Source organism: Myotis lucifugus, unplaced genomic scaffold (assembly GCF_000147115.1).
Source record: "Myotis lucifugus unplaced genomic scaffold, Myoluc2.0 scaffold_5, whole genome shotgun sequence".
In the NCBI taxonomy this organism is placed as follows: domain Eukaryota; kingdom Metazoa; phylum Chordata; class Mammalia; order Chiroptera; family Vespertilionidae; genus Myotis; species Myotis lucifugus.
The window spans coordinates 17,353,895-17,372,853 of NW_005871053.1; the positions used below are offsets into that span (position 1 = coordinate 17,353,895).

Here is an 18,959-nt window from a genome sequence, read left to right on the forward strand (position 1 = left end):
AGTGTTCTGGAGAGAAGAGACTTCTCACAGGCTCAGTGCTTAGTCCTCACACATGCAGGACATTCATGAAGATGGTATCTCTGAGGTACTTGCCATTCTTAGTCCTCTCTAGAATTTTCTGTCCTTTTAACTACTCTTTATGTTTTACTCATAAATACAACAAACATACATTTAACATTTCACAATTTTAAAGAGTTACTCCATCTCTGAGAAACAAATGGTGTAAAACAGCCCTTGTCCTCCCGAAGAAAAGAGATGATAAACCCTCTATTATTTCAAATATAAATACTAGGTGCTGTAACCAGAGTAAGCAAACCTCCGTGGGAAGCCAAATGAGGATACTTCTAATTGTGCCTGGGCAGATGGGAGAAGGCTTTCCTGAAGAAGCCCCCACTCTTACCTCATGCTGATCCATCACACATTCCAGTCTTCACTTCATTTGGCCTCTCAGCAGAATCACTGTAAACCAATTCTCTTCTTCTTCTTGTGTATTTCTCTCTTGGCATCTGTGACTCTGCACTCTTCCTGTTTTCCTCCTACTCTCAGTAATTCTTTGAAGAAAGTCACAAAATTATTATCTTTTAAACTCGGCCATTAGTTACTAAAGTTTCTCAAGGCATGGTCCTAGGCCCTCTTCTCTTCTTATTCTATGTTTATGCTTACAGTTTTATATATTCTCACATAGGAAGTGTGCATATTTAATCCCAGACCATCTAAGCTTCAACCTCATACTAGTATACCCAACTGCTTATTAAACCATCAACTGGAGATCTCAAAGGCAGCTCAAACTCAAGATTTCCTAAACTCAACTCACAACGTCCCCCTGGAAACCTGTCTCTCCATCAGTTGCTATGTCTCTCAATGGCACCACCATTCAATCAACTGCACAGCCATGTAGCCATCTAGGCCCCAACCTTCTCTCAACCTCTCCATCAACTCTGGCAACAAGTCTTATTATTGTTACCTCCAATACATCTCCATTTAGTCATCAAACTAGGGCCTTTTTGGTTTACTTCTTTCCATCTTCAGGGCCACAACTCTGAGTCAAAATATCATAATCTGTCACCTGCAATACTGAAATAGCATCCCAACTTACCTTGACTCTCTCTGATCTATTCTCCACACTGGACAACTGGTGAATTTATTTTTCAAAATGTAGTTAAGTTTATGTCACCCACTTATTTAAAGCCCTCTAAGGGCTTCACATTCCCTAAATTCTTAATAGGGTGGTCTATGTCTACCTCTTTAGTCTTATCTGATTCCACCCATTCTATCACTACTTAACCTGACCTTCCACGATCAGCTCTTCTCTTTTGCAACATTCCAGTTGTACTTCTATGTTTATTTGCATCGTTATTTCATAGATATTGTCTGCCTCTAGATCATAAGCCCCATGAAGGTAGTAAATATTTAGTCACCTTTCAGTGCTTGCCACATAATAAGAGTTCAACAAATATTCGTTAAAAAAATTAATGAGTCAATAAAGTAAAATGCATGCATCTTCCTTTTGATTCTCTTCCCCCTTTTGCTTTCTTAATCCAAGTTCTTTTCTTGGCCCTCTTCTCTCTGAATCCTCACCGAAGGGGAGCTCATCTACTAGCTTAAATTAGCTCTATATTTCTAGTGAACTAAACTGCCCTCTTGTCCATGTAAATTATTTCTGTGTTTTTGCTTATATTATTATCTTAATCAAACTTTACCTCCCTGTCCTCAAACACACACACACACACACACACACACACACACACACGCAAGCACGCGCACGCAGCCACAATACTCACTTTTTCATCCACTAACATTACATTTTTTGTCAATGTAAATCTCTAAAGACATATTCAACATAAATTCTTTCTTGAATTCCACAAATATATAGTTATTCTTTCTCTTAAGAATTCTCAAGGCACTTGCCTCTTGTTATATTGTCAAAATCTGCCCTGTACAATAGTTATTGGTGTATTTGTCCTTTTTCTCTACGAAACTATAAATTCCTTTAGCAAAGAAGAATTGATAAATATTTGTTGAATCGGGATAATTATTGTATCCTATGGCTGATTATGGAACAATAAATCTCTCACAGATAGGTGATAATTTATTTCTTCAATGTCCTTCATTATTCTCTTATTGACTTTTTCTAAAATCAGAACCATTACTGTCAAGTTATTCTTCTATAGACTTAATCTAAATTCTTTATCCTGAAGTTCATCTCTTATTTTGACCTTGCTGGAAACAAAGAGCAGCTTGATAGTGTTATTCATATTATAATGAACCCCAAAGAGTTGAAAATTTATTAAACCTCCTCTTAATCTTGTTTTGATTCCACATTTGCAAGCTAAATTATCTAATGTTTTTATCTTCCGAGAACATGCACAATTTACACTGTGCTCATGCAACTAGACATTTCTAATGATTCTGAAAACTTTTTCCCTAATCACAGGCTTAGTCTATGACATCATTTTGTACAAAGTGTAGATAGTAAGGGTTTTGCCTGGCTTCCTGTAGCTCTTTGACATTTCTTGGTGTTTCAGTGAGTAAGCACAATTTGCTTAATATGAAAACATAATGAACTTTATTTATCCAGAGCCTGAGAGCCTAGTCTAGTCTCACAACTTCATGCTACTGTAGACAAGTGTCAAAGTTGCTGAAAGTAATTTAGTCCATGTCACCCCAATCTAATGCTCTGAAGGTGGCCGTCCATTCTATACTTCTTGATGTATAATCAATTATCTAAGAGAAAACAAACATATAAGTATAAAAAACTTGCAGAAAATAATTGAGGCTAAATGATATGGAGCTCCATAAATTGAAAGCTATCTATGAAAAGCATTAATTAGAGTTAGTTTACTGCTCATGGAAAACAATACTTTGAAAGCAGACATCAAAGAACACTGACTATGAATTGATCAGCAGAGGCATCAAGAACCAAAGGTAAGAACACATGGTTGGGCATTGGGAACAGACAGAGATCGAGTCCTGCATTACCTCACCACATACCTACTCGACTAGGCACTGAAACTCTTTGGGCTTCAATCCTCATCTCTCCCCACCCCCTTCCAATCTTGCCTACCACATGATGCTATGGAGCTTACATTTAAAAATATATATTTTAAAAGAATAGGTATAGAGAGAACCTTGAACAAATAGAAGCTTAACATATTGAATCACTTCTCTCTTAAAATGAATTTTTGATGACAGTGGTTTGTCCTCAGGAGCTTAGCATTTCTTCTGGAAAAATAAAATCATTTCCTGACAGGAAAGAGACATCAGTTCAGTTCTCAATTTGAGGAGGACCCCTTGTATTTCTTTTAATCTTCATCTGAAAATATGGTTTTTTTAAATATATTTTTATTGATTTCAGAGAAGAAGGGAGAGGGAGACAGAGAATGAGATAGAGAGAAACATTGCTGTGAGAAACATCAATCAGTTGCCACCCATTCATGCCCTGACCAGCAATTGAATGTGCAAAATTTTGGTGTACAGGAGGACACTCCAACCAACTGAGCCACCTGGCCAGGGCGGACACCTTGTATTTTTTGAAGGTATCATCTAGTAGTTCTCTCTTTTCTTCCTAAAATTCTGGCAAAGAGGTGCCCAGGACCTTCCTAATTTGACTAGGGTCATTGTACCAGGAGGTGTTATAGTTCTTGAGATAGAAATAAAAAGCTATTGTTACAGATAATGAAGAATAAAAATAAATCTTCAATGACCTATTGAGTGGACACGAGCATTGATAATATGATTGGGTAGAATAGAAGTAAATGAGGTATAGCCAGTAAGAACATGTTGAAAATATTCTCTAAGGAGTCTACAAAGTTAGATCAGATTGTGCGTACCTCAGAGTGTGCCATTATGATCCATTGGGTTACGGGGAATATTGCTTTTAAATTTTTATATTTTTCATATTTTATAAGATAGATAATATATTAATACAACAGAATGTATGCTCCACCCTGTATAATGGCACATGAGCTACAAACACACACACACACACACACACACACACACACACACACATTCACACACACATTTCTACCAATAGCGTTTTTGTGACCAAATATTTGAAATAGTCTGCTCAATTCTTTCCAGGGACAGAAAATTTAGTGTCAAAGTTGTTACTAATGATTGATTTAGGAAATCAATAACCATTTGTCAGAGAATAAGCCAATGAGAACAGCAATGTAACAGATCCAAGAAACAGGGGGAAATAATCAAAATACTGTTAATGATGTGTCCATGCCAACCAAAGGAGTGGAAATTAAAGTAAAACAAAATGTTCATCATCCTCTTTCCATTGGACTTAGATGGTACCACACATCGCCTTGAAAACAGGAACCCATTTTAAGATATATTATTTACACATCATAAGAGGAGGGAAGAGAGGCTGCAGTCTTCTCATTTTCCTACCCATATAATTTTTATTAAAATTGGCAGGCACTTCTATATATTTCAACTGAAGACATGTAATGTCCCAAAATATGAGAGTGGAAATATCTTGAGCTCATCACACCTGGCACTTTATTTATTTAGCAATAAACTTCCTCTCTTTGTAATAGTGGCTTAATGATTAATGATTTCACAGGGTCATCCAAAAGTCAGTAAGCTTTGAAAGTGTTTCTCCAAAATAAAATAACTTCTATGAAAGTTATTGAAGTAAGTAATAAATATATACATTGTTAAACTTAATTTTGAAGAACAGGCATAAGTATAATTATAATTTTATTAAATTAAGTGTTTAAATATATTGGTATTATACTTTGGCCTCTCTGGAATATCTTCTCTAATAACAAATAGTGACTATCTCTCATCCATTTCAGCAATACTAGTATGTAAGTGTTTCTTTATTTCAATTTTTAAGATAGTTTTAAATTTTTCATTTTTTTATTTATACAGAAAAATGATACTAGTCTTCATTCTTTGAAACTAGAGAGAAACTAAGGTACTTGAAATCTAAGGAAACAATATATTTTAGAGGTCAATTTTCCAATGAAATCAATTTTTAAAATGCATCTTCCTGGAAATGCTCAGCTTTTTGAAAAATTGCTACCAGTAAGAAATCTAACATTCAGATGCTGAGAGAGTACATTAAATGTCTCCCTTTGTCCAGAAGTTGATCTACCTGTTGGGTCTGACAAATAAAATGGTAATTAATCTGAGAGAAAGACTCCATCTGGACACTCTTTTTCTGTGCTGTTCAAGTCATTCTGAACACAGAGAGACACCGCAGGACCAATCACAAAATGCTTTAGAATTGTGTCCTATGAGGAAAAGAAAGATGAACTGCCAGCCTGCAGAAACAAAAGATTTTAAAAATAGTTTTCAGTTGTCTAAATCAGAAAGCAACTTTAAGGCTTAACTAAACAGGCAAAAAATTTTATTTGCAAAATGATGGTAAATAGTGATTAGACAATCTCACTGCTTGCAAAGAGGAAAATGTTAAACACTTTCAGATCAATGCCCTCAGAACAATATTACTAAGTAGAATAAAAATAGCATTAAGAAAAAAGCAGTACCTAATACTATTTAGTAGCCATCGAATAATCCACTTTAACTAAGAAAAGGCAGAAATGAACAGGCCATCAAAATCTAGAGGTACCTGGAAGCTCATTAGAATGCATTTCAGCCCAATTTCATGTATTTCATCAGCCAACCTCCAGCCTCAGCCTGAGCAGTTTCTATTTTTAACCCACAAATAGAGTGTCATTTCCACTTTCATTGTAGATGATAGAAGATGAAGCTGTGATTTATTTAGTAGGGAATAGAAAATTGTTGTTGCAGACAAGCTGCATCAAAGAAACCATTCAGATGGCCTGCTTTCCGGGAGGCAGCTGGCTGACTGTCAGGTGGCAAGGAACATGGAAATAAAGGTGGAGGAATTCTCCTTAAGTAGTAGAACAATTCAAAGATATCAAACGATTTCTTCTTCTTTCATGATCCTGCTTTTACATGGAATTTTTGCTAAAGGATTTAGATACCAAGAACAAGAAGTAATCTCCATTTCACTTTAGAACTAAATAATAATCCTTCACTCACCACATTTTGTGAATACTTAACCTGAGTGGAAATCAGCAAGCTACAATTCAATTTAACAATATATGTTAACTGATGAATTTGTCCCTAAGCATACAAAATTAGACCATAAATTTGTAAACAAAGACTGAGGTTCATGTAGCAAGTCCAACAAGGACATTTGACGGGTGATGTGTGAGGATTTAAAAATCTACAGAGGCCTTCCAAGACCTCTCAAGCCAAAGAGACAAAGTGATTCAATATTTTTAAGCTACATTCAACACAAATATTAATGTTAGCATTTTCATACTTAGAGCCAAATGAATGAATGGTTAAATCAGTTTGCATTTGATTCTGCCAGAAAAGATACCCTGAAGGTGTTTAAAAGAAAAACTCATTCAAACGCCCCTGGTGGTCAAACTGCACAAAGGTTTACTTAGCAGCAGCAAACTGATGAAATTCACTTGGCAGATATGAGGATAATTTAGAAAAGTGAAGCTTTTACTTTTTTAAAAAAAAAATCTATCAACCTAAAATTGGAAACTATTATTTCTTGAGGAACAAAATTATATCTTCATAAAGTGGGGAATGTTGACCAAATTTTCAGGAGGGGAGAAGTTAATCAAAGTAAACAGAAAGAAATGACAAGAATGAAGTTCAGAAGCTTGAAGAGGCTGTGTCAGTGACTCTGGAGGAAAAAGGGTTTGTGCAGGAAGAGCTGATCGAAATACTTACAACAATTAGATTAGTGGTTGAATAGAGAAACATAAGTGACACTGAGTGATCAATGATGTCTGCAGTGCTTGAGTTCGGAAAGGTCTGTGGTCTTCTCAGCAAAAATGAAGTCACTGAGCAAGTGTGAATTCTTAAGGACAATAAATTGAGCTATCCCCTTTTGTTATATTAACTTTAATTGACAGAACACTGACTCCTTAATAACAAGTTTACATGAGGCTGACTTTTTAACTCTATCCATTTTTACACTGGGTTGCTTTCTGGCTTCTCATATTTTAAATTATGATTTTTTTAAATAAAGAAAAAAATCTCTAATTTCTACTTCATATGGGAATTTTAAAAAACAATTGGAAGTGTCTCTGGAGTGGCCTTAAATCAGGTTTTTTTTGCCTTCTATAACAATCAAAGCAAGCACAACCAGTCAGAGCGTAGATGGAGACACTGTCTCAACCATTTCTCTAGAAAGTGATATAGTATGTTGGTTAGTTATTAGCAGTAACCAGATGGAGAATTATACTGTCTCCCCAGGAAACTAATGGAAACAACCTCTGGTATTTGTCTCTTTGAGTGTTCTTGCTGACGTACATTCTAACACAAACTTAAGGGCTGAAATTATCCTGATATTTCTGCATAAAACAGTTAATAGGCACTACTGGCTATAATGTAATTGGTAAACCCACCTTAATTACTGTAGTTAGCTTTATGTTCTTTGCAACATGCTACACAAACAAACTCCAAAATTGCAAGGTCACTACATTGATGTCTGCAGTTGAAATTCAGCTGCCAGCCTTTAGCACAAGGAGCTTCCAGTTTACACCTTTGCAATGTATGAAGGTCTCTACAGATGCCAGGGCGTGACATTTAAAAACAAACAACAAGCTGCCTAGTGCTGATATTTTAGAATTGGGACATCTTTCTCCTCCCTTTTTATTTCCTTAAGAGATAATGCACCAGATTTCAAGAATACAAGTGACTGTTGAGCAGGCATAAGCCTGCAAGTTATCTTACAGTGTTATTTTTCCCTGAAATAAAATATTATTACTTTCCAGATAATCTTTTAATTTTAAAATGAATCATGTATTTCATAAGAATAATCTAATATTCCCCAAATTAAGAAAAAGTCTATGTAATTAGCTACACTTTTAGCAGAAAAAAAAGAGAGAAAGAACTTTTCTGGTGATTTTATAGAAATTAAGTTATTCAAAGAACATCACTAATAAAAAGGAGGTCGTTAGTGTATAAGTAGTGTAATATTCATAGAGTGTCATATTTAATTATCTTCTATAAAATAACTTTCCTTGATAGATTTTGGGAAAGGAAACAGTACAAACGATGCTGAAGATTCTGGAGACACCATAAGAAATTATCAGAGTTCAAAAAAACACACGGAAGAGAAAAAAAGCAGATCTTCATCTTTCATCTCCTCCATTGACGATGAACAAAAGCCTCTCTTCTCAGGAATAGTAGATTCCCCGCCAGGCGTAGGGAAAGCAACTGGACTCAATTTTAAAGAAGTAGTGTCCACATCAGGAAGAATTCACATAGATAAAAGAAGTCACTCTTGCAAAGGTAATCGAGTTTCTCCAGAATCAGGTTGTCTCTCTTTGGTACTCATCATAAAATGGCGACTTTTCACAAATAACTGCACTGACACATGTTACTCTAATCTTTTGCGATTTCATAAAATATTTGCAAAGAGTTCAAATCTCAGATCATCTACAAATCGTTTGTACCATTCTGGAATAGTGGTAATTATTCCCAAGCATGAGAGGTTTTTTTGTTTGTTTTGTTTTTTATCACCAGTCACACTTAATGTAATGACATGGAGAACCCTGATGGCTTATAGCATGAAAGGCCAATGCAATAACACTACAACAAGTGCTCAAAGATTCTTTTTACTGGGAATTATGAGAAAATTAGTGGAAATACCTCTGAATAAAGTATGCTCTTGATCCAACTCATTTGAATACATTTATTTAACATCTTCACCAAAATAAACACCCAAATATATGGGTTTTGCTGCAGAAAATATGCATAAGAAGGGTAATAATGAATGTAAATTTGATGCTAAAGGATGGAAAATTCAGAAAAACTTGAGAACTATCACTTGGAAGAACAATTAGCTTAGAATAACCAGAGCTATATCTATAGATCTTGTTAGATTTATCTATTAAGTGGGTGCGAGAATAGGTGTGGCTCAGATTACTTGGGTTCCATTTATAACTCTGTCACTTGCTCCCATTAAGACTTAGGAAAAGTGACTGACAGACCCCACTAAGACTCAGTTTGCACATCTTTAAGGTAGGAATAATATTTTCTAAATAACTAATCAATTGTTATTGTTAACAAGATAACAAGCATAAATTATCTATTCTGAAATACAGTCCCCAATTAGGTTTAGTATTTTCTCACAGGTTTTATTTTTCTAACCCTTTAATCATTGAATATATCCCTGCATATATAAAAAAATCAAAGGCATAGAAAAAAGTCAAAAGAATATATCATAAATAAGGTAAAAATGGGATGTTCTCAGACTGGCAGTATAGCAAAATTATGGGACAAAGTAAATATTATCTATCCGTGTCACCATTATTTGCAATGACTATATTTGACAACAAAAGTCTTATTACATTTTTCCACAGCTACTTTCCCTATCTTATCAAATCAGTTTTTGCCATGACCCCACATTGAAGTAAGCTAAGAATATGTTCTCTGGACAATCTAAAATCTTGATGAAGTGGGTGAAAATAGTACCTCATTTATCACAGTGGAAGAATGGAATATTAGATGTCATTACCAAATGTCCCATTTTGGTTATTTATGAAAATGAATTTTGGGAAGTGCTAAAAAGAGGAAAAGGTTGTATTGTGGATGTCAAAAGTTCTGAAGAGCTTGATGAACCATCTCTACTATCTCCAAAAGTCAGCCTAATGTGGGCCTGACTTTTTTTTTAAACTATGTTTTGAGTTTTACCACTGGATTTTGAGCCTCAAGTGACAGGTTATTGAAGATATATTTTTGGCATTGTATTCAACTTTATAATACCTCTGCTGACTGAATTTTCATACCCTTCATCTTATGTTTTTCTTTGCCACTTCTTCCAATTATTTTTAATTATTCTACATGCACAATAAAATAGTATTCCAACAAATAATTTTAATATCTGTAAATTTTTAATTTTCAAAAATTTATAATGCAATCTTTATTCAAATAGTAAATAACTACTTTGAAAATGCATAGCTAAATATCTATGTGACACACAGTTAACCTGGTTAATTAATATGATTAACAAATAAAGAATTATTAAACCACTGCAAATTTCATTCCCTAATGATTATTTAAGGTGAAGTAATGAGGGATGTTTGAGAATTTGAATAACATGTAGGGTGCACCTGTAACTGCTGCAATTTGAATCACTAACCCCCTACAATTTTTAGATTTTTCATTAGTAGGAAATTTCCCTCACTCACATTCCTGGCATTTGTCCTGCAAAGCACCTTTCAGGCAAAACTAAAAAGAAACAAACAAGCAGAAAAAGAAGCAGACTCTGATCGTACTTAGATTGAGGTCAAAAGTTGACTCTAGGAAAATTGTGTATCCAGAGAAAAGTGAAAGTTTACTTTCTGTTTATCCATTTCCAGGAATGTGTCTTGCAACTATAGCAACATTTTCCAAGGCAACCGAGTGCAGATTTTTTTGAGCTATATTTAGAAAGATGTTCATTTTTATTAAGACCCTAAGCAGGATTTCCCTCTTGAACTTTTTTTTTTCATATTGCTGCTAAAACAGGCACACCATACATATCTAGATTTTAATAAAAGAGTACATTGTAGTTAAGGAAGCCTCTATTTAAGTTTACATTTTATTCGTGTCTTCTAAGTGAACATGATCAGTTTTTTTTTCTTTGAGCATTGAAGAAAAAACATAAGCCTGCATCATTTATTCCATGTGATCCACCGTTGTTCTTTAAATATCAATTTATTATATATGATTTAAAAATGAGAGACCTGTTAAGCATAAGCAGAAATTCTGTACACTTTCTCAGCACAAAACTTTTGAGCAAAATATGTAACTTCATTCTACCAGTTCTTATTATCTTTTTTTAAAAATTCCTACATTAATCAGCTAGCAGGCAGCTAGACAGGGACAAATATTGACATCTCCAGACCATTAATATGTGTGTTCTGAATGTTTGTTTGGCATTGCTGCTCCAAAATTGAAAACCTAGTCCATTGGACATTAGAGCTTTGTTTTTTATTTAAAATGTGACATGCCTGTGAATAATAAGTCATACTTTTCACTGAAAATATGCTGATATATCAGTTAAAACTCCAGGAATTTTGTATTTTTAAATTTTTTTTATTGATTTCAGAGAGGAAGGGAAAGGGAGAGAGAGATAGAAACAGCAATGATGAGAGAAAATCATTGATTGGCTGCCTTCTGCACACCCCCTATTGGGGATCTAGCCCACAATCCATGCCTGTGCTCTGACCAGGAATCAAACCATGACCTCCTGGTTCATAGGTTGACACTCAACCACTGAGCCACACCAGCTGGGCAGGAATTTTATATTTTTATGCTTATTTTCATTTTGTGGAGTTCAGTAAATTATATACTGTTGCTTTTAAAAACAAAAAAAACCCAAAACACCAGGATCCCATAGGCTAAGGAAGCTTTAATCATGAAAAACCATTCTGGAATTCACAGCATGCTCTCTGAGGTCTGCTAGCTATTTCAATAGAACAGGCAACCCTAACCTGAGATTTTTCCACTGCTGTCTTTGCGTATGCTAATCCCTTTGTTATAGCTTCAGCCAATTGAAGCAGAAATTGTAGGAAATTGTAGACACTTTATTAGAGAAAGTTCTGTGTATTCAGTAATAAAAGGATAGTGATAGAAAAACCATGAAAAAACGAATATAGGAATTTTGTCTGTGACTTGGAGAAAGGGCGTGATTTTGAGCTATCTGACTGTACTTTGGAGAAACTGTAGCAAAGGAAGGGATTTTGAGAAGTCCTACACATTCTGTTCCCTATTTCTAAAATTATAGCTAATCCTCACCAAATAAGTTACTTTTCATCTATTTTTTAATCAGCCAAGGATATAAATTCCTTAACTTGACATAACTTATGCAGAGTTTAATCAAAGTTCCCTGTCAAAAAAAAAAAGTCTATAAAGCCAAAATCACTACCTCTAATTCAAATCTGTTGCAATGTGATAATGAAAACCCTCTTTAGATCATCTTTTCCTCCTACCAGTTCTCCCAGTGAGGAAGAAATGTCGCCCTTTCTTTACCTGAAAAATAAACTCCCAATTCCACTAGTATTTTTTCATGAGTTTTATTTTCTACTTTTTTTATATATTTTTATTCATTTCAGATAGTAAGGGAGAAAGAGATAGAAAAATCAATGATGAGAGGGAATCATTGATCGGCTGCCTCCTGCATGCCCCCTACTAGGGATCAAGCCTGCAACCCAAGCATGTGCCCCTGACTGGAATTGAACCTGGGACCCTTCAGTCCGCAGGCTGACGCTCTATCCACTGAACCAAACCAGCTGGGCTGTTTTCTAACTTTTTAATCATTTTAAGCCTTCTCTAAGAGATGTAAAATGTAGAGGGAAAGAAAGCATAGTAAAAGTCATCAAAAGCAAAAAAAAAAATGGGAAAAAGATATTATATTTGTTCTTAGATATTGACAACTCGCAAATACAGATTGTAGGAGAAACAGTAAATTAAAAGAAGCTCAGAAAACAAATCTCTGTATGAAAAATGCTCAAAACTTCGATAAACTGAATTTCTCAGGATCAGGGCCTGTGTCTTCTTTGTCTTTAATTCCTCCGCATTCAGCAGAATGGCACATAACAGACACACAGAACATTTGAAAAGAGGACATGAACAGATTGGCCATATGTGCTCAAGTTTAGTAACATAAAAATATTCTAAATACAAGAGACACAGAAAACCTATTGGAAGTTGATGTGACTATTAAAGGACAGTGCAGAAGGAGCCACGAGAAACAGAAACTTAAAAGAGTATCGTGGGACTAGAGGACCTTTACTTAATGTCCCCATCATTTATGGCTCATTGTTTCTTGTCTTGACCTTGAGTTGGGTCGACCTAAAGGAATCCCCCTCAATATCAGCTCTTGCCGATGGCTCCTCTCTTGGGCCCACTCTGAAGCATGAAGTATGCAAACTGCCCTGTGGGAAAGAGCCCTAAAATCTTAAACCCAGGTATGAAGCATTACAAACAAATGGTGCTGTTTCTTCCCAACATAAAATCGCAAAATCACTGTTCTCTAATCAGCTTTGGGTTGCCATCCATGTTTACTCTTAGCACAAACAGAAGACAAAGTTGTATTTAAGATTCAAAACTGGCTACCTGTTTTTAATCATCTGGAAATGGTTGAGAGGGGTGGCAAGCAGGGTCAGGGTGAGCTAGCAATTGGTTGTGGTCCCTGGAGAGGTCCCTGAGTCACTCTGGGTCTCTGTCTTTGGGTTAAACTTTAAGATCCCTTCTTGCTTGTATTGTGGGTGTCTGTATTACCAATGCAAGTGGGCACACAAAGAAGTTGACATACATCTTGCTATTTCCCACAGATATCTCTGACACAAGAAGCTGGGAGCAAGAAAATGCCCGGACTCAGGCCGATGAGTCTAGTCACTCAGCACCTCAGCAAACTGCCTGGGGGATCTCTGAAACCGAAAGTGACCTCACTTGTGGGGAAGTGGAGCAAAGGTTGGATTTGCTTCAAGAACAACTCAACAGGTATAAGCAATGTCAGGGCAAAGGGGATATAAACCAAGCCCTTAGTTGGGTCTAGCTTTACTCCTTGTAAGTAGCAAATTCCTTGTGCCACAATCTCATATTTTTCTTCTACACTTACTGATTTTAAAATAAGACTAGAAGTTGACAGAATTATTCATCTGTGTTTCAAAGAACATTTATTTAGAACACTCCAAACTTTGGGCAGCATAAATCCTACTTTTTCGTTACTTGCCATAAAACTAGTATATCACCCATGCCAACTGCCTAAGGAAGTGTTTTATATTTAGCTAGCTTATTGACAAATACCCTTCCTCTTTTAATCCTTCTTTTATACTTTTTGGTTGTTTCTGGTAACTTAGTTATGTGTTATGACATTTTTTAAAAAGCATCAACAAAATTCTTTAAACATTTAGTTATTTAGTCAACTTGTTAAAAATGTGATTGAATTGAAAATCTCACAGAGTTGAAGCCCATATTCTCTCCATTTTTTTCTTCAATCTTTGATCTATACTTTTTTAAAATGAGGATTTAACTTAGGTTTTGGGAAGGATGGAACTCTTTAACACAAATCTAAATTGATTTTTTAAAATTAAACTGGTCAGTAAGACTCAGAAAAAAATGAATGAATGAGTATGATATAGCTACTGTAGTTGTGGTTCATGTGGGACTTCATACTGATTTAAAGGTCGACCCCAGGTACATCACCAGGCAAGGTATTCTAGGGGTCACAAATGGAAAACTTCGTGAGTTAAACACAGTGTTAGCAGGGAGATGAGGAGACCTTGTTTCTTGGCATCTTGAAGGAAAGATTTCAATCAAAAGACAAAGTGTAGCAAAGTAAGAATTTATTGGCCACAGCAAAAATATACTCAGGACAGTGAAACAAGGAAGGGCATAGAAGGAGTAACAGGAGAGGCTAGGCTGGGTTGCTATGGCTCACTGAGAAGTCAGAGGAAAGAGGGCCTTGGACACAGGTTCAGGGGGTTAGACCAGGACAAGCTACCACTGCTCATTGCTCCCCTGGTTACAGGGGTGGGGATTGTCCCACCCTCAGGCAGTATAAGGCCTGTGAAATAATTTGGTTTGGCCCTGCCAAGGCATTAGGAGGGAGTTCATTAAATGTTTGACCAAATATAGCAGGCTAATTTTTAAGTTGATAATTTTGTATGGCCTAGGCCCTAGGATTGATGTTATAAATATCAAAATGGCCCTTAGCAGAAAAAAGTTTCCCCATCCCTGCCTTCAAGGAAAGAAGGGGGAAGGGATGGCACAGGCATGCTCCCCTAGGGGAGAGCAAGCCCCAGGCCCTTCATCCTGAGCATATGTATCTCTCTTTTGCAGATGGAAATCTTAAGGGAGGCCTCAGGGGAGGGGCTCGGTAAAATATTCATCAGCTTTCCAGGTGTGCTCTTTCAGGCTCTCCACTGATTGGTCAGTGCCAAGGCAGGGGGTCATTAGTGTAGCTGGTCCTGAGGCAGCCACGGCATCACTTGTCTGGTTTTGCTGCTTTTCTGGGCCTGGAGCTGAAATACAACCAAAGCCAGATATGATCTGAAGGGAGGAAGATAACATGCTGGACTCTAAACCTCCTGACTAGCTATCTGAAAAGTCAGGGGGTCCAAACTGCATGACCAGCAATACGCTGGGGAGGAAAGGTTATTCTGGGGCCGAGGTTCTTGTTTTCCAGTTTTGCTCCTTGCTAGGCATCCGGGGCTTTCTGCCCTGGTGAGTTTCTGCACCTGGCCCATCGTCCTCGCTCTGCTCATCTCTGTCTAACTGTCCATAACAACAGGATTTACTAAAGCCATCTAAAACACAATGAGAGATGAGAAGAGCCAGATGCAGTAATTAACATATTTCTATGAAGTGCAAGCACAGTACCTGGATCCTGATTTACCCAATGTTCCCATCTGTCGCATCAGCCTTCTCTGCTGATGGTGTGGTTACTAAGCCCACAGTTGAAGTTTGCACAAAGGGTTCCACAGACAAAAAAAAAATCCCCTGTGCCAATGGCACATGCTTGCTCTATCACAGGGATATAAGGCCAAGTGTCTTACATGTAATTACCCTGCTGAACAGCAAACTGTTTATAGTCCTTTTGTAGGCAAAGCGTATGTGGAGCCAGAATGAACCTATACTTTGCATCACCAATGGGTGATCAAATTTGGGGGTGGAAGTGTCTGCCCAGAGGTGACATGAAAATAATTTGTTCTTTCCATCTTTTTCTGTGTATCAGCTATACTCTGATTTGCTACATCATATTTCTGTTCTATTTTTGGCATGTCTCACAGGTTACTTGCCTACTGTCTGTATTTAATACATTTATGAATTCTGCCCATGTCTAATTGTTACTTACTTATACATTAACTATACTTAAAACATCCTCTAAGTTTTGCCTCTGCTATATATGTTATTTGTTTACTTACTATCTGATTAGTATTTCTTATGTGTTTTATCCATTCTGTTGATTGCTTGTATTGCTTTTTAAAATTTTTATAAGAATCAAATAGCTTCAAACAATATAGTAAATACATTAAATTGTGTGTGCACACACATATACATTACCATAAAATTGAATTGATTTTAAAATTGCCTGGTGCTGAGGTCCATATATCATTCCCAAGTGTCAAATTAAAGTTTTGTAAATTAAAACATACCTGAGAAAATTAAAACAGATTATCATTTACTTAGAGTCAGTAATTCCTAATTAAAGTATAAGAACTTATCATAATAATTATTCTTGGATAGAGAAGCATATTTAGGTACTTAATACATTTGTGTTTTTTCTCTCCCTGCTATATATGCCAAGCCACTTTCATATTTTATCTATAAAATATATAAGACTATATACCATATAATACAGAATTGATGTGTGTGGCCTGAACTTGAACTTCTATTCTTGTGACTGAGAGAAAATAACTGCCCATTTCTTTACTGCCAAGACAAGTATATATTCAATTTGTTTAGCAAATAAAAAAGTGAGTGAATGAAAAAATGAATGACAGAGCTAGCAGTGAGTTCATTAGCACAATATTTGCAAAGTACTTGTAATTAAGTTATCCTAAAGTAATAACTCTTCTACTTAACTGCTTACAGGGTGACTGGGTCAAGTCATTTAAATCTCTTCAGTTTCTTTCTTTGACTCTATCTGCAATGCTATTGTAAAGACTAAGACAGTACATGTGCAAACTATATTTGTTATACAATATTAAAGGTGCAGTACTTGCTCTTAGGCAAAATTTGATTAACAATAATGTTCAGTTCTATTATTGATGTTTGTCTAGTTTATTCTCCTACTTTACATGTAATTGTGTTTCTTGATTTGACCTTTCTTCAGATATAAAGTTGATAGGTTACCTTTGTTGCCTTATCATGTGTACCAATCATTGCAGTTAGCATTGTCAAAGATTATTGAAAACATTTGTTTTTAATATATCTCAGGGCTTAAAGTATAAAATTTTAAGGATAATATAGCTAGGATCCATTTGGTTTGCAACTGTAAACATAATAATAATTGTTATTTTCTAGAATAATTACTAGAATTTATTATTATTATTATTATTATTATTATTATTACTACTATTATTGTTATTATTAGAAACTTTTCCACAGCCAAAGTGACATATGCACCTGTATGTCCTTAGACATTTTTTTTCCTTTGACCAACTTCTTTCTATTTCTGAATATTTTCACAAATACTTCATTGCCTAACTCAGCTTAGTCCCTTTGAAACCTAAAACATAAAATCCAAAATGTTACATTTTTACTGTACTGCCATCTCCAACAACCTCTTTCCTCCACTTTACTCTAGAAGGCAAAAACAATTTTGCAGAGGGCAACCCAATTTGGTCTTTAACTTTGTGAGGTGAGAATCCTGGGGCACTTTCTAGAGTTGGGTGTATCCCACTTAGCTTCAGCATTCTGTTCAAACGTAGAACCGTGAATTTCTACCCCCATTTGTCTCATCCAAATGCACATATTAAGTACATAATGCAATGAAAGCAAACTTAAATGTTCTATCTTCAATTGTCCTTGCTGCTGCTGCTTTTCTGCTTTAATGGCCAATTAAACTATATTTGCGGTAAAAGTTCATATAAGAAATGTTCTTATATACTTATATATTATGCCTTCAGATGATAGGGAAATCATTAACACTTGATCCTAAAGCAGTGCTTCTCAAAATTGAATGTGTATGTAAAACTCCTGGGGATCCTGTTAAAATGCAGATTCTAAGTCAGTAGTTCTGGAGATTCACATTTTAACTAGCTCCCAGCTTTGACCACACTTTGAGTGGGGAGGCCCTAGAGAGTAAAGATTTAGTAATGATTCTACCCCTTGCAGAATGCCCAGAGCAATTTATCTGTTGCCTTCTCTCTTCTCTCCTCTTCTCTTCTCTTCTCTTCTCTTCTCTTCTCTTCTCTTCTCTTCTCTTCTCTTCTCTTCTCTTCTCTTCTCTTCTCTTCTCTTCTCTTCTTCTCTTCCCTTCTCTTCTCTCTCTCTCTCCTGGAACCAAACCTGAGACCTTTCAGTCTGCAGGCCAACACTCTATCCACTGAGCCAAACCAATCTGCACTCTTCTCCTCTCTTTATTTTTTTTTTTTTTAGGGCATAAGGTAGAGGGTTTTAAAGCCATACCAGCCGAAACCGGTTTGGCTCAGTGGATAGAGCGTCAGCCTGCGGACTGAAGGGTCCCAGGTTCGATTCCGGTCAAGGGCATGTACCTGGGTTGTGGGCACATCCCCAGTGGGAGATGTGCAGGAGGCAGCTGATCGATGTTTCTCTCTCATCGATGTTTCTGACTCTCTATCTCTCTCTCTTCCTCTCTGTGGAAAATCAATAAAATATATATTAAAAAAAAATAAAGCCATACCAAATGGAGGGATAAAGAACTCTACTTCTCTATTTGGACACAGAGCAGTCCAAGTAAGACCCCAGAGGCTTGAAATACTGTACAAGTTGGGGAATTATGATGTGTTCCAAACAGAGTGGAAGAAAGGGTGGAAGGAGATGAGGTTGGAGAAAGGGGTCCCAGGCTGTCCTCACTTGGAAGTCATTACAAAGCCTCTCTTTCCCACACTCTCTCTTCACTTTCTCCCTTTAACCAGGTTCATCTATTTGCTTTAAAATAACCCCTCAATTGAAAATTGAAATCAATTCAGGCCTTACTCAGGATTTTCACCTTTATCCTGAGAACAATAGGAAACCATTTGGCAGACTTAATTAAATGAATGGTCAGAGCAGGTTTTCTTTTTAAGTTTATTCTCATTGCTGCATTGAGAATGGTCTGAGAAGGAATGGACAAGAAAGATTTGGATAGAGCAGTCAGGTGGTGATAGGTAAGAGAGATCATGGTGAACTGAAGTGGTGGCAGCAATAAGATAGAAGGAGTATTAGACAGGTGTGGAAAGTATTTCCAAGGTAGAATTGATAGGTCTTGCTGATGGGTTGAATGA

At 36.1% G+C, this 18,959-nt stretch overlaps 1 protein-coding gene across 1 annotated transcript in view; it reads left to right on the forward strand.

The window, feature by feature from the left end:
- The window catches only part of KCNH7 (potassium voltage-gated channel subfamily H member 7), a 400,753-nt gene that overhangs the window by 372,739 nt on the left and 9,055 nt on the right, over positions 1 to 18,959 (forward strand). Inside the window, exons 13-14 of the mRNA XM_023743782.1 lie at positions 8,056 to 8,307; positions 13,338 to 13,506. Coding sequence (XP_023599550.1) covers positions 8,056 to 8,307; positions 13,338 to 13,506 — 421 coding nt within the window. The remainder of the gene's footprint in view (positions 1 to 8,055; positions 8,308 to 13,337; positions 13,507 to 18,959) is intronic.